The sequence below is a fragment of the Pinus tabuliformis genome, chromosome 7, assembly GCF_031772625.1.
Source record: "Pinus tabuliformis cultivar Carrire ecotype Pingquan chromosome 7, CPIR1, whole genome shotgun sequence".
NCBI lineage: Eukaryota > Viridiplantae > Streptophyta > Pinopsida > Pinales > Pinaceae > Pinus > Pinus tabuliformis.
In genome coordinates, this window is record NC_142293.1 from 984552314 (window position 1) to 984569335 (window position 17022).

General features: G+C 41.2%; 1 protein-coding gene and 1 pseudogene across 1 annotated transcript; both read left to right on the forward strand.

The window, feature by feature from the left end:
• Positions 1-1543: 1543 nt before the first annotated feature.
• On the forward strand, positions 1544-2695 carry LOC149250903 (sialyltransferase-like protein 1). Its single transcript, XM_089453787.1, has one exon. The coding sequence runs from the start codon at positions 1607-1609 to the stop codon at positions 2693-2695; it is 1089 nt and encodes a 362-aa protein (XP_089309913.1). The 5' UTR covers positions 1544-1606.
• A 2579-nt stretch (positions 2696-5274) lies between these two features.
• On the forward strand, positions 5275-6876 carry LOC149250904 (sialyltransferase-like protein 1 pseudogene; annotated as a pseudogene).
• Positions 6877-17022: the final 10146 nt, after the last annotated feature.

Below are 17022 nucleotides of genomic sequence, written 5' to 3' on the forward strand. Positions count from 1 at the left end.
TGCGGGAACTAGAAACATGTGTTTTTGGGGTTGCTAAATTTTCTCTTCCTCAAGTCATGGTCCTAGAGGGAGGAGGTGAGGCCGAGACACCTGCACACAACCTTATGGTGATCTTCTTCTCCTAGCTAACCTACTATTTGGAGAAAAACATAAATGGAAGTAAACTAGAGCACAACCGATCTACTCTACAATACTCTACTAGGAATGCAGCTACTTAAGAAAATGAATAGAAAACGAGGAAGATACTTAAGAAAATGAACAGAACCAGAAATCTATGCAAGCATACATGTACAATAAAGAGGAAATTTGGCTTCTTGGGTTGGGCCCTAACCCAAGAGCTTCATCCCTCTGAGTTAACTTAGTGCTGGCTCAAAACAGAACTCATCTTTTATTATAAAAACCATGGATTACGTAAGAAACTGTCACAAGTCATGTAGCTTAGAAATAAAGTAGAGTTTTACAATAAGAATCTGAATCCTAATGAGGTCCTAAGCCTCTCTACCTATACATCTGAAGTCTCCAACGACTTCCTTCCCATTAGGGAGGATTGGCTCCCCACTCAAGATAAACTGACTTTTGTTGCTTTCACTTTCTCGGTTGTCTTTTAGTCCTCATGATTTGGCTGTTTTCACTCTGAGCTTATGGAGGAATATTCGAATGGAGGGGTAGTAAATGAGGAGTATTTGCCTCCTATAATTTATTTCCCTTATCCCATTCGAGTTTTGACCAAGCTCTTTGCCACATTTCCTTTCTTTTATCCTTTATTCCTACATTTTTCCTTGCTTTTATCCTTTATTCCTGCATTACATGCACATTAGACCATGTTAGACTCCGTCTTCTCAAAATCCTCTGTCAGAGTCAAATTAACAGGTGGCTGTCAAAGTCTCAGTTCAAATATGTAGGCCAATGACAACCAGCCTTCACCAACCACAACTTAGATGTTTGCAGAGCTAATGTTTCAATAACATGTGCAAGCTAGAGGAGGTTTCACCCTGTTTCAGCTTCAGCAGCCCCTATCCCTATAAAGGCACAAACAAACAATAACAACATCAGCATAACGTTTCCAAGCCTTGTCAATCTTGCTTTGTCTCGATGTCGATGGAACTGGTTAGATTCTGCAGTAAGGTCTTCTGCCAAATATTGGAAAGGTATGTTCCTCACCAAGCATATAGGCTGGAGAAAAGAAATGTAATTGGAAGTGGAGCATCCAGCAAGGTTTATCGCGCTGACATACCGAACAATGAAACAGTGGCAGTGAAAGCTCTATTGTTATATGTCCAACAGGCAGTCTAATGTGTTGGTCTATGAATACATGCTTCATGGGATCCTTGCTTCCCAGTACCTCCTCTTCTCTAGTATTCAAGGATACGATGCCAATAAAAAAAATACGAAGACTCTCTATGACTTCCAGAAACAAGTCAAACAATGCGTGAAAAGGAATGGTCTGGGGCTTACGGCAACTATAGTGGACCACTGTAAAATTATTCTTACATACCCTGAAGGCACAAACAACACCTGGTATAATGAACAATTAAAATTTTATGAACCACTGAAGTACCCATTTGATGTTTGTGAGACCATATTGCTCTAGGAACAGTATCGCAACATGACCACAGTCTTGACAAGGGAGTACCTGGATGCTCGGCCTGAGGGTTGGATGGATTATGCAGCAAAGCGAATTGCAACATTGGGCATGGACAAATGCTACAATCAAACTCTTTGTGAAGAGTACCTAAGCTTGGTTTTACCATCCAAACCACCATTTCATCCACGTCAATATGAGACATGTGTAGTTGTAGGAAACTCAGGAGATTTACTGAAAAATGAGTTTGGTCGAGAAATAGATGACCATGATGCAGTTATTCGAGACAATGAAGCTCCAGTGAATGAGAAATATGCCAAGTATGTAGGCATGAAGAGAAACTTTCGTCTTCTGGTAAGGGGAGTAGCAAGAAACATGATCACAGTTGCCAATGGATCTGCGGATGAGGTGCTGATTATTAAGAGTGTGATCCATAGAGACTTCAATGCTATGATCAAGGAGCTTCCTAATCCGGTTTATCTTTTCCAAGGTGTGGTCCTTCGAAAAGGTGCAAAAGGAACTGGAATGAAATCTATAGAATTAGCACTTTCCATGTGTGATACAGTTGATATATATGGCTTCACTGTAGATCCAGGTTACACAGAATGGACACGCTATTTCTCGAGCCCACGCAAAGGGCATAATCCATTGCAGGGACGAGCCTATTATCAGCTTCTTGAATGTTTTGGGGTCATTAGAATCCATTCACCAATGCGAGAACAGAGAAAACAAGATTGGTCCACTGTTCCGAGCCGAGCAATGATAAATGGGGCTCATACTGCTGTAATGAGGTTAAAAGGTTTCCAAAATAAGCACCCATGGAGTGTTGGACCATTTAGTGCTTGTAAGTTTTGGGCAACAGCATCTTCTGAGAATGGTCCTATTTCAGGTTCAATAGACATGAGTCCTGTGCACAGGGGCTCTAACTACAGCAAATGGGAGTTATTAAAGTTAGTTGATTTGCGGAAGGAAGCACGTGAACACTACAAAAATATGAAAGGTGTCACGATGTACAAATTAGATGGCAACAAACTGGATGATCTTGTTTGCGTGAGAAGCATCCTAAGTCCCCTGTGGATCTCTGCATTAGACGCCCTGCAAACTCTGCGTTAAAAGATCTGCGTTTGGATTCGTTGTGGTTGTGGGTTTATATGTGTTTCATGAGATGTGTGAATGTGTCGACCATTGCATATGGTCAAGCAATGTCTTTCATATACAATCATGGTGTGGCCGCTGCAATTTACTACTATGTGGACCTGCCAAGGAGCATCACTTATGTACGTGTCAGCGCCTGGCAACGTTCAGCAAATTAGTAGATCCGATTTGAAATTGTTTCAATCTGATCTTGAGAACGTCGTGTCAGAGGATTCAGCAGAAGAAATAGGATTTAAAATAGCAAATGAAAAATGCCAAGTCAAAATACGCCTAAACAAAATGAAGATATCCATCACAGCAGAAGAAATAGGATTCAATCTCCTAGTAAGGGCTTCAGTTAAATCTCCAAGTGGATCTACGCTCGAGTTTTGCCTCTTAATTAGCGAATCATAAGAAGATTTGAGGGACGTTGTTCTATTTTTAGAATAGATGAAACACTCTTTTCTAATTTTTGTAATTTCAGTTGAAACAACACCTTTGTTGTTGGGTCGATTTGTTTTCCCACAGAGCAACTGATTTTATAGTATTGCAAATTATTTGTAAGGGAGAGAGGGGAGAGAAAAATTCTGAGCGGTGCGTGGAGAAAAACAGAGTTTCATTGTACAGCTCTTTAACAGAGATTTTAATGAAAATACACAGCTCTGGCTTCTGAGATTCCTGTGGTATGAAATTTAACATTTGTCTTTTCCTATGTTTCATGTGTAGCTTGTAATGGTTTACATTTCATCTCATAATCATTTCTGTTGAATACTTTTAAGTGAGAAAGGCAGAATTCAATTTATTTGCTCTATATTGAGGAAGTATTCATAGTTAATTTTTTCTTCGGTTTGACAAGGATCCATCTTCTATGCCATTGTGGACTTCTCAGCAGTCTTGTCATTCCGTTTATCTCAATTTAATTGTTAAATTTCTTGCCTACCTTGCCTCAAGAGATAATCTGTGTTTTTTATTATATTTCTCCGTTCAAGCTATTTCTTTGCCCCATGCAGCCCAGAAAACCCCATCATCCATTAAAATCCCTTTTCCTATCGATTTACTAGCATAAACTCAATATCAGCGTTTCATTTAGGTCATCTCAGATCCTATTGGACATCTTTCACTGAGTTTGACCCAGAGAGAGCCCTCTCCTGTCCTCGTAGGGCTAGCTACGAGGCTGAGCGTGGTATTATGTTGCCTCGAGTTTTGCCTTCCTCAGCTTGAGGCAAATTCGAATGCTAACATAGTGGCGACCATACTGGGGAAGATAGTTTGCTGTTGATGTGACATTCGACTTGTTGATTGTCTTGTCCCAGTACATGAAATCAAGATGCAGATCTGATGCTGATGGTGGACAGCATTCAGACACATATGCAGGCTGAAACGTTCACCTGGTGACTCCAACTCAATCCAGACAGTCCAGTGCTCGCTGATCCATTTATGCAATGGTAGGGTATGTGGCAAACCCTGCACTTTGTGAAGCTGTAAAAGAGGTTAGAAATTGGTTAGCAGATATTGAAATTAATGATGAAGGATTTTTCATTGCTATGTTTCAATGTTTGAAATCTCCAAAGTTCCCTCTTGAAGCTAAAACTGGTTTTTGCGAGTTAGTTGTTGAAAGAGTTGAGAAGGAGATTCAGTTTTTAGATGAGTAGATCCAGTCATATGATTTCCAAGACCCTAAAAAGTTCTTGGAAATCCTTCCTCCTTCAAAACAAGAAATAATAGAATTGCCTACAGATGTTTGCATTGACAGTATGCAGCTGGAAATATGTATGGCGGAGTTGGGGCAACCAATAGAGTCTGGCTTCAGCGATCCAATGGCAACATACATGGAAATGTTTTTCAGTTTGATTCATAGATCAGGTTGTCTTTTACGTGACCAGGCTCATTACGTGCATGAAGGGCTACCAGCAATTATATCTGTGTCTTGGTGGAAGCATTCTCAAGCGGCATCATTCTCAGGTTTACTTGAATGGTTGATCTGGCATTTTAGTATTACCTGATCTACTATTTTTATAGCAAAGTAGGGTAGATTTTGTAAATAAATAAGCAGCCAAAGGGAAACATTTCATTCTGAGTTTCATTTTCAGTTCTAGTTTGAAGTTTGCCGAGTCAGTTTTACAATCATTTCAGTAGAGTTTCAGCCCATAAATGAGTTGAAAGTTTCGTGTTGTCTGGTGAAATAATGACTCCATTTCCCAATGGACTGAGGCACTGTCTTCTCTCCCAAAGCTCTGCGGTTCTTGGCACCTCCAAGAAGCAGTAGCTGCCATCCCCATTGGATCCAATGTTAGACTCCGTCTTCTCAAAATCCTCTGTCAGAGTCAAATTAACAGGTGGCTGTCAAAGTCTCAGTTCAAATATGCAGGCCAATGACAACCAGCCTTCACCAACCACAACTTAGATGTTTGCAGAGCTAATGTTTCAATAACATGTGCAAGCTAGAGGAGGTTTCACCCTGTTTCAGCTTCAGCAGCCCCTATCCCTACAAAGGCACAAACAAATAAGAACAACATCAGCATAACATTTCCAAGCCTTGTCAGTCTTGCTTTGTCTCGATGTCAATGGAACTGGTTAGATTCTGCAGTAAGGTCTTCTGCCAAATCTTGGAAAGGTATGTTCCTCACCAAGTAGATAGGCTAGAGAAAACAAATGTAATTGGAAGTGGAGCATCCAGCAAGGTTTATCGCGCTGACATACCGAACAATGAAACAGTGGCAGTGAAGCTCTATTGTTATATGTCCAACAGGCAGTCTAATGTGTTGGTCTATGAATACATGCTTAATGGGATCCTTGCTTCCCAGTACCTCCTCTTCTCTGGTATTCAAGGATACGATGCCAATAAAAACAATACGAAGACTCTCTATGACTTCCAGAAACAAGTCAAACAATGCGTGAAAAGGAATGGTCTGGGGCTTACGGCAACTATAGTGGACCACTGTAAAATTATTCTTGCATACCCTGAAGGCACAAACAGCACCTGGTATAATGAACAATTCAAATTTTATGAACCACTGAAGTACCCATTTGATGTTTGTGAGACCATATTGCTCTAGGAACAGTATCGCAACATGACCACAGTCTTGACAAGGGAGTACCTGGATGCTCGGCCTGAGGGTTGGATGGATTATGTAGCAAAGCGAATTGCAACATTGGGCATGGACAAATGCTACAATCAAACTCTTTGTGAAGAGTACCTAAGCTTGGTTTTACCATCCAAACCACCATTTCATCCACGTCAATATGAGACATGTGCAGTTGTAGGAAACTCAGGAGATTTACTGAAAAATGAGTTTGGTCGAGAAATAGATGACCATGATGCAGTTATTCGAGACAATGAAGCTTTAGTGAATGAGAAATATGCCATGTACGTAGGCATGAAGAGAAACTTTTGTCTTCTGGTAAGGGGAGTAGCAAGAAACATGATCACAGTTGCCAATGGATCTGCGGATGAGGTGCTAATTATTAAGAGTGTGATCCATAGAGACTTCAATGCTAAGATCAAGGAGCTTCCTAATCTGGTTTATCGTTTCCAAGGTGTGGTCCTTCGAAAAGGTGCAAAAGGAACTGGAATGAAATCTATAGAATTAGCACTTTCCATGTGTGATACAGTTGATATATATGGCTTCACTGTAGATCTAGGTTACACAGAATGGACACGCTATTTCTCGAGCCCACGCAAAGGGCATAATCCATTGCAGGGACGAGCCTATTATCAGCTTCTTGAATGTTTTGGGGTCATTATAATCCATTCACCAATGCGAGAACAGAGAAAACAAGATTGGTCCACTGTTCCAAGCCGAGCAATGATAAATGGGGCTCATACTGTTGTAATGAGGTTAAGAGGTTTCCAAAATAAGCACCCATGGAGTGTTGGACCATTTAGTGCTTGTAAGTTTTGGGCAACAGCATCTTCTGAGAATGGTCCTATTTCAAGTTCAATAGACATGAGTCATGTGCGCAGGGGCTCTAACTACAGCAAATGGGAGTTATTAAAGTTAGTTGATTTGCAGAAAGAAGCACGTGAACACTACAAAAATATGAAAGGTGTCACGATGTACAAATTAGATGGCAACAAACTGGATGATCTTGTTTGCGTGAGAAACATCCTAAGTCCCTCATGGATCTCTGCATTAGACGCCCTGCAAACTCTGCATTAAAAGATCTGCGTTTGGATTCGTTGTGGTTGTGGGTTTATATGCGTTTCATGAGATGTGTGAATGTGTCGACCATTGCATATGGTGGAGCAACGTCTTTCATATACAATCATGGTGTGGCCGCTGCAATTTACTGCTATGTGGACCTGCCAAGGAGCATCACTTATGTACGTGTGAGCGCCTGGCAACGTTCAGCAAATTAGTAGATCCGATTTGAAATTGTTTCAATCTGATCTTGAGAACGCCGTGTCAGAGGATTTAGCAAAAGAAATAGGATTTAAAATAGCAAATGAAAAATGCCAAGTCAAAATACGCCTAAAACAAAACGAAGATATCCATCACAGCAGAAGAAATAGGATTCGATCTCCTATTAAGGGGTTCAGTTAAATCTCCAAGTGGATCTGTGCTCCAGTTTTGCCTCTTAATTAGTGAATCATCAGAAGATTTGAGGGACGCTGTTCTATTTTTAGAATAGATGAAATGCTCTTTTCTAATTTTTGTAATTTCAATTGAAACAACACCTTTGTTGTTGGGTCGATTTGCTTTCCCACAGAGGAACTGATTTTATAGTATTGCAAATTGTTTGTAAGGGAGAGAGGGGAGAGAAAAATTCTGAGCGGTGCGTGGAGAAAAACAGAGTTTCATTGTACAGCTTTTTGACAGAGATTTTAATGAAAATACACAGCTCTGGCTTCTGAGATTCTTGTGGTATGAAATTTAACATTTGTCTTTTCCTATGTTTCATGTGTAGCTTGTAATGTTTTACATTTCATCTCATAATCATTTCTGTTAAATACTTTTAAGTGAGAAAGGCAGAATTCAATTTATTTGCTCTGTCTTGAGGAAGTATTCATAGTTAATGTTTTCTTCTGTTTGACAAGGATCCATCTTCTATGCCCTTGTCGACTTCTCAGCAGTCTTGCCATTCCGTTTATCTCAATTTAATTGTTAAATTTCTTGCCTACCTTGCCTCAGGAGATAATCTGTGTTTTTTATTATATTTCTCTGTTCAAGTTGTTTCTTTTCCCCATGCAGCCCAAAAATCCCCATCATCCATTAAAACCCCTTTTCCTATCGATTTACTAGCCTAAAATCAATATCAGTGTTTCATTTAGGTCATCTCAGATCCTATTGGACATCTTTCACTGAGTTTGACCCGGAGAGAGCCCTCTCCTGTCCTCGTAGGGCTAGCTACGAGGCTGAGCGTGGTATGATGTTGCCTCGAGTTTTGCCTTCCTCAGCCTGAGGCAAATTCGAACGCTAACAGACCACAAAGAAAAATATCAACTCTAATTCATCTCATAAACAAAATATAATCAAAAGTATGCAATAAGTTGTGAGACTAGTTGGTTTGACTAAGCTAGGAGGTGAATTAAGGCCAATTAAAGCCCATATAATACCTAATGATGAGGCTCATCATCACCCCCCTAATGAAATTTTTGCTCATCCTCTGAGCAACTTATTCAATTTCCATGTCCTGCATGGCTCTGGTAGCCTCTTGGACACCCCATGCTTTTGTTGTGGTCTCTTCTTCTTGTTTATAGAAGCCTACTTTCCTTTCTACTTCTTCCCACTGCCTCTTTTCCTCTTCTTCTTTTCTCCCTTCTAGCATCCCTAGGAATAGTGCTGGACTGAGTTTTAGGCCTATCCAATTTACCTTCAACCTTTGCATTGATTTCTTATACATAGATGTCTTGTTGAGTGCCTCTCCCAACCTTTGAGGGGAGTGATATTCTCTAATATTCAAGCTGTGTGGCAGTGTTTTCCATCTCCTTTAGCAGGAATTTATATTATCATCTCTTAGCAGCCTAAACATATCCTCAAAATGTGAAATTGATTGCTCCTAGGTAGCTAGATATCTAGGTGGCAGCTGAGGATCATTTGCAATTAGATTATGGGTGTTGATTAGGGCCATGGGATTTGATTGTTCAGCTCTGGTGAAAAGAGGTTCATTTTTCTCTCTGGCCAATATTCTTTTCATCTCTGCAACCCTTGACTTCTCATGGTTTGTCGATGATGCCAAAGCCATTAATTGTAGATCTCCTAGCTCTGCATTAGGATCCCAAATATTCATGTCTGTGAGGGGAATGTTGTGCAAGTAAAACTCGGCCATTTTGGCCCTATCCTCTAGTGCACTTTGATCACAAAGATCAATAAACTGCCTGCATTCCTAAAATGGCATGGTGCCCCTTTATGCTAATGTTTTAATCTGAAATTGCAGCCATTGTTCTCTGAGGTAAAGAGAATAGGATTTCGCTGGCATCCTACACTAGATGGCCTCCAAGGAGAGGTTGGCCATACAAGCTAGTTGGTTTTCCTTTTCCTACAGTTGTCTTCTCAAGGGCCTCTAAAGACACCCTAGGTGACTCCTCCTTATGCTCTGCCCCTTTTTTTTCAATGCCTTCTTCCTCTCTGACAGAAGGACTAACATCATAGATGAGGGTTTTGTTGTCATCCTCTACTGGTAAGTCTATGAAGATTGACCATTTTATAGGGATCCTGAGGTTTTTGAGGGCATCATCAATGAGGGTTCTATGGTGAGCCAACTGTTGGGAACTCCCTTCCTTTACTTTGTTGCTGGAGTCTATGAGTTATTGCATCAAGAAATAGGCTATGTTGAGTCTTTGGTGAACTGGTGTTTCTACCCCAAATCTTAGTTCTTTGAGCATCTTAAAATGGTAGCCATAAACAACACCATATCTACCCTGATATGAGATATATTTGATGAGTTGGTAGCCTACCTCACTCCATGGGTATGGTCGATTGTCCCTCCTTACTCCATTTTTTTCCTCTGTGGGTTCTTCACCTTCTAAAAATAATTTCCTTTTTGCCACCTGATTGTCTACTTTGTCTTCTTTTCTCCATGCAATTCCTAGGGGAAGTGTGGTGACCCTACTGATGAACTCTGGGGTGAGATCTATAGTGAGCCCTCTAACTATAACAGTGGCATGGATTCTGCTGTGTGGAGTGAGGGAATGAGAAAATTCTTGAGAAAACAGAGTTTCATGTGTATGTAATCCACTAGCTTTTTAGAGGACTTCTAGTTCATTTGCTTGTAAATGGGGATGGATTTTTAGATTGTACTTCTTTAGAATGGTGGCAGTGGACAATTCTCTTGATATTCCCTCCTAAACCCCTCTCTTCCTATCCTATAGACTACCTTTGTGTATCTTGTAGACTGCTCCTATAGACTGTTCTTGTAGGAATTCTCTTGCAGAACGATGTATCCTTGCTTCCAGTGGGTGGCTAGAGTTATGAGAGCTACTTGAGTGAGGGAGTTTCAAGGAGGTGGAATGCATGAATGCATGAAAACGATGTTTTTTTCCCTTTATACCACCTCATCATTCCCACTCCTTGTAATCAGCTCCCACAGTTGTTAAATCCATAGTTAACCACTTCTTGTCCTACTCCTCCTTTGTTCTTTGAGTTGACTACAACCATGTGTGAGAGGACACCCTACTTTGTATGTGATGACTGAATGAAGGTGGCCAAGTTAACCAGCCACCTTTTCACTTACAAACCAACTACCTCGTAACCTTTACAACTTTTGATCAAATGATGCATATGAGTGAGTGAGTGGGATACATACCTGTGGTCTCAATGCCATGATGCAGTTTGTCGAGGATCACAGGTGTTGTGTTGTTTATTTGCTGCATGGTCATTCTTCTTCCTCCTCTGCTATCTGTTGATGGTGTCTATGATTGTAGATTTGATGTTGTTGCTAATGTGTAGCTCCTAGATTACCACTTGATCATGTTGTTGGATGGTGCTGTGAGGATGTTGTAATGAATGGAAAGAGGGAGTAGGAGTGTGTGTGACTGCAGGGATGATGGTAACGGATGAGATGAGGGGTTAGATCATGTCTAGAATGAATTTTGGCGACCTAACCAACCTACCATTCAGGGGATCTTGCAGGAATACAGGGAATCCTGTAGAAAACACAATCTTTACCTTAAATTGAAGCAATGAAGTAAAAAACAATGGAATTGATGGAGGGATGCATGGTAAGGAGAGGAGGAGATGAAAATATGTGAGGCAGGGTTCCATTTGGATCTTCTCTTTACTTCTTGAGTGTCTTTCTAACCCACCTGCAAATAACAATTATGTCATTTTTCCTTTTTTTCTTTTATTATTATATTTTTTTTTAAGAACACCTAGGCTGCCTCAGAGCGGTTTTCACCCTAGATATCTTCCTTGGGCACCTCAAAGAAGGTTTTCACCCAAGGATCTTCTTACTCCATTTCATTTTTTCTCATCCTTGGGTTTCCTTACGAAGTTTTCAACCCAAAGATGGAACTCAGGCGCCTCATGGAGGTTTTGACCTGAATCCTTATTCTTTTTTCTCTTTTTCAATGCCCTAATGAGGGAGGAGTTGGAACTTGCTCCACCATCATCATTGTCTTATTGATATTGTCAATGAACTCTTGTTTTGATAAATGCATCTTGCACATTTTCAATCGATGTCCATTAACAAATAATGGAATGGCTTCTTCATCTATAGCTCTGATTTGCACTGAACCATTATCATGGCATGTTTCCACCACATAAGGTCTGAGCCATCTTGTCCTTAGCTTTCCCTTGAAGTCTTTATACCTAGAATCATATAACAATGCCTAGTCTCCCTCTTGAAATTGCTTCTCCTTAATATGTTTGTCATGCTAGATCTTCCTCTAAAGCTGAACTATCTCTGTATGTAGGAGGGCCTGCATTCTGAATTCATCCAAGCCATTCAAATGGAACAATCTTTCTTTCTGTGCATGAATGAGATCCAAATATAGTTGGGCTGCCATCCTCAATGTGTTATATTCAAACTCAATGGACAACAAAGCCTTTTTCCCATAGACCAGATCATATGGTGTAAATCCAATGGTAGTCTTCCATGTTGTATTATAGGCCCAGGTGGCCTCAACTAGTCTCTCTACCCATCCCTTCCTGTTGCCGCTCACTACCTTGGTTAAGATGTTCCCCAGTGCCCTGTTGGTCACCTCTGCTTTCCCATTAGCTTGTGGATGATAAGGAGTGGAGGTACTATGCTTGATTTTATGATGGTTGATTAGTTCTTCAATCATGTTGGAGGTAAACTGGCTACCTTGGTCTATGACTAGCTCTCTAGGTTACCCAAATTTGTAGAATATATTCTCCCTTAGGAACTCAGCCACCTTCTCTTTTGTTTTTGCCTTAATCTCCTTGGTTTTAGCCCACTTAGTCAAATAATTAGTGCACACAATAATGTAGGAGGGTTGATAGGCCCAATGAAGTCCATGCCCCACTTGTCAAATGGCTCGAAAGTCACTTGAGGTTGTAGGGGCATTTCATCTCTTGGTGTAGGCTTTCTTATCCAAGTGAAGGGAGTGCTCTTCTTGACTATCTTGCTCTTTTCTTTGGATGGAAAGTTGGTGGGAACTGTGTTGATACCAAATAGTTTTCTATATCAGAAAACCATGGGGAGAGAACTGAAATAGTAAACAAATGCTCATCTGGTAACTGGTCATCCACCATTCCTTCTTCACCTGTAGGCAGATTCATCCTAGATAGAAAGTCTACAACAACATTTTCCTTATCAATCTTATCAACAATAGTTAGATCAAACTGTTGTAATAAAAGCAACCATCTTAGAATTCTAGCATTCACATCTGGTTTGTTCATTAAATATTTGATTACAACATGATCAGTATGCAAAAATGTTTGATAGCCTGTAATGCAATGCCTAAATTTGTTTAATGAATGCAAAACAACCAGGAGTTCCCTTTCGGTCACATTATAGTTTAGCTCAGCCTTTGACAGGTTCTTACTGATAAAATAGATGGCATGGGGAAATTTCTCCTCTTCTTGACCTAAGGTTGCTCCTATGGTTTTGTGTGAGGCATCAGCATGAATATGAAAAGGGAGGGCCCAGTTTGGGCCTCTAAGGATTGGTGCAGTGGTTAACTTACCCTTTAGAATGTCTAAGGCCTATTGACATCTCTTTGACCATATAAACTCAAAATCTTTGGCCAGCAACCCAAACAAAGGAGAGGCCAACTTGCTGAAATCATTTATGAACCTTCAGTAGTATCCATCTAACCCTAAGAAACTCCTGACATATCTTTGCTTTTGTGGAGGTGGGACCCTTCAGATGATTGCTATTTTGTTTGGGTCCACCTGCAATCCTTGTTGAGATATTGAATAACCTAGCACGGTCCCTTTAGTCATTAAGAATTCACATTTTTCTGGACTCAAAGACAGGTTCATTTCAATGCATTTCTACAATACTTTGCCTAGGTTAGTCAATGCTTCTTGAAAGCCACAGCCATAAGGTGTAAATTCATCCATATAGATTTCCACAGCATCATGTACTAATTCGGCAAAAATACTCAATACTGCTCTCTGGAAAGTGGCAAGAGCATTGCATAGGCCAAAAGGAAGGACCCTATAGGCAAAAGTACCCCAGGGGTAGGTGAACGTGGTCTTATCCTAGTCTTCTGGGTAGATTTGGATTTGGTTGTACCCACTGAATCCATATAGGAAGGAAAAAACTTCTTCCCTACCAAGCCATCTAGCACTTGGTCAATGAAGGGTAGGGGAAAATGATCCTTCTTTGTGGCTTTGTTCAACTCCCTATAATCAACAAAAATCCTCCACTTACCATTTTTCTTGGGAACTAACACTAAAGGAGAGACCCACTCACTGTCAAAGATAGGGTAAATGAATCTTGCATCTAGCAGTTTTTGCAGTTCCTATTTGACTATGTCTTTAAGGGCTGGTTTCATCCTCCTTTGTGGTTGCCTAAGTAGCTTGCAACCTTCTTTGATGTATATGTGGTGAGTACACACTGAGGGGTGTACTCCCTTCATTTCCTTGTAACTTCAAGCGGAGGCTTCTAGGTTTTCTCTCGACATGTTGCATAATTCTTCCTCTTCAAGAGCAAACAAAGATGGATTAATTTTCAAAGTTTTCTCTGGGCCGAATTCTATGGTTTTGACACGAAGTGGGTTGGAGTTGGCCAAGCATGAGTCAATTGGATGATTATTTTGGGTTTCCCTTCTTCTTATAATGGTAATGAACTAGGAGTTGGACTATAGAGCAAGTGTTCAATTAAGTCATCCTCATCTTTTTTTCCTCCTCCTGTTGGGCATGTAATCCCCCCAAGGCATGTTTTGGGGCTCAAAGCCCAAGTTGTGACTGGATTTTGTTGTAAATCTCCACGAATTGCAGGCACGGGGCACGAAAGTATGATGGCATCATAGCGTTTTCTGCCCTAGTTTTGTAACGTAATGTCAGCTGGATAGACCTACCCATGGTCCGCGGACCATGGGATTGTATAAATAGAGCGAGAATCTAAGTGTAAAAGAGATAATAAGAAATAGAGGATGAGCATGAAAAGTATAAGGGATTGAGTCCCAGTGTGAAGTGTGTCTTTGGGTCATGGAGTAGGAGAAGGCTCTGTATCTGAGTGCGCGGCCCCCAGCAGCTAAGTGCGCAGGGTGAGTTAAGTCTGTAACCGTGGAAAGAATCAATAAAGAGAATTTTGGTTATAATTTTATGTATCTATTGTTGGGTTAATGCATGATTGATATAAATTGAAATTGTACTATTTATTTACTGCATGCACTTGTATGAATGTTTTATGTTGTTAAATATAACCTAAAGCACTCAAGTAGGCAAAGATAATTAACTAACATTGGAATATAAGCAAGGTCTTGGGCAATAGTGCAAAATGCGGCATAGGCCCAGGATAGGGCTACATGAGGGTAGTGTATCAGGTCACAAGGAACAAGAAGGCGCATGAAAACAACCTGTGCATAAGGAGAAACCACAGACCAGTAGAACTCATCAGACATCTCTAGGGTGCGGAAACCTGGTTCTAGCACCCTCCCATACTACTTCAGGTGAGACCTTAGTCCGCGCTCCGCGGGCTGTTGCTGAAAGGGCCAGTAGTACCGAGATTTGTTGGCCAACTAACTCTGAACCTAAGTCAGGACCCAACAAGCCAACAAATGGTTCTATTGCTAGGATTGGGATCTTCATAAAGATGTGTGATGTCGTACCACTGGAATTTGACAAAGGGGAATTGAGGAGTGGTTGAACAGAAAGATTCACGATTTCACGACACTGGAAAACAGGAATCCATGATTATCAAAGCAAGAGTGGTTAGACTACTACTTTTATACAGAGATCCATGAAATTTTCTTTGCATCCTTCCCCACTGAGTTGTACGAGTGGATTGCGAAGCTAGCAGATAGCCAAGGAAGGTGTAAACTTGACAAACATATCGTGTGGACTCCAGAGTTGGTGCGCAGACTGGAAGCATTAGAAGATAGGATTGTGTGCATTGTCGATCACTGGCTGGATTGAATCATCGAAGGATTCATCACCGAATTCGCGGTAGATACTTCAGTCAACTTAGCGAGGCAGAACGACGCTTCCTCAAGGGACCACGAGGTAAGTATGTTAAATCTTTAAACACCTGGATTAAAATGCTATTGTGTGAAAAGTGGGTTATGCGAATAGATTGATGTTTGGGGCTACATGGAGTGGGAGAATCTATAGAAAGAAAGGTACCACAGAACTAGAAACTAGCCCCTTGATTTCACCTCTGCGTGGAGGCGAAGAAGAAATTGCAAAGGTTTCACCAAGAAGTGTGATCAATATGATAAAGTAGAGAATTCCGCGCATACCACCCCCACCCACACCACTGCCAGTTTCACCATATTCACCCCTAACTTCGCCCATACCACCTTCTTCACCACTGCGAAGCAGTATGGCCAGCGCGATAAAGCTACCAGTGTTCAAGGGAGTAGGGAATGAAGATCTGGACCAATTTTGTTTCGTGGTAAAAGTGGTATGGGAATCATAGGGTGTCACAGACAACAATATAAAGAAGGAAACATTGGTTAGAGCTTTGTAGGATCACGCACTGAACGGGTACATTAAGCATTCCAATGACAATCTGAATGTGGAGATAGCGAATATCCAAGCTGTGCTAAACAAGGAATTTAGCAAACCAAAATTGAAGGCACAATCGATCATTGGATTCAAGGAAATCACAATGCTACCAAGTGAAACTCCATGGGAGATGGATCAAATATTGAAGTGCACAATTCATGGAGTGAACATGACACTAATAGTTGGGCAACATCGCCAATGGTTTGTAGCATCATTAACACCACATTTACGAAATGCATTGTCGCAACAAAGGCTAACAACTCAAGCTGAAGCTTTGGAGGTCGCAATGAGATTGGACGAGACTCTGATACAAGATCCAAACCTAGGACCCTAGCATATTCACGCACAGCTGAAAAACCTATGCCTTGAGATGCAGAGTTTGAAACAAGACAGGACGGCTTGTTCAGAAGTGCGCGATGAGATATGGTGTGTAAAATTCAAGGGTCAGGGGCACGATAAGGACCACAGCCTAGTGTTCGTGAATTACCTTGCAGGAGGAGGACCAATGCCATTGAGACCAGAGGCACAAGTAGGACCAAGCACAGCACCTGAATTGTGGTGCGCGATTTGTCAGATAGAAGGGAAGCATGCTACAGATAACTGCCATCTATTACAAAAGTATACAGAGAATTCCCAACAGTTTTTCTGCAATTTCTGCAGGTCAGTAGGCCATGATGAGTGCACCTGTAGAAGTTATGAACTGATGATGGATCAGACTCCTACCTACAGAGTTCAAGCCGAAACACGGGCCATTGATAAAAAAAAAAGAATGGCGTGCATCAGATTTCAAGGCTGAGGAGGAACGGGACCAGGAAGAGGTCGCGACCAACTGATATGTTACAATTGTAGAGGGCTGGGACATTATGCCCATGATTGTATGAATCCAACGTGACCATCATGTTTGAATTGTACATTGTTCGATCATGAGACAGAGTACTATCCAACACTGATAGCCAGGCTGCGCGATAAAGGAGCACTCCAACCTCCCCTGACTTAGAACCTGCAAATGATGAGGTCTGAGCCACGTGAGGAAGAACATAATGTAAATATCGTGCTCCGAAGCGGTATTACGATGGGGGATGACAAGGGCAAGCAACCCGAAGAAAGTACCTGGGTTCGCAAGGCTCTCACGAAGGAACCTAAATTTGATTTGGAGTGCGCTAAAGAGACATTCATGGAAGGCAAGAAGAGCTTCGTGGATGCCTCCACTTTAGGAGGTAAAGA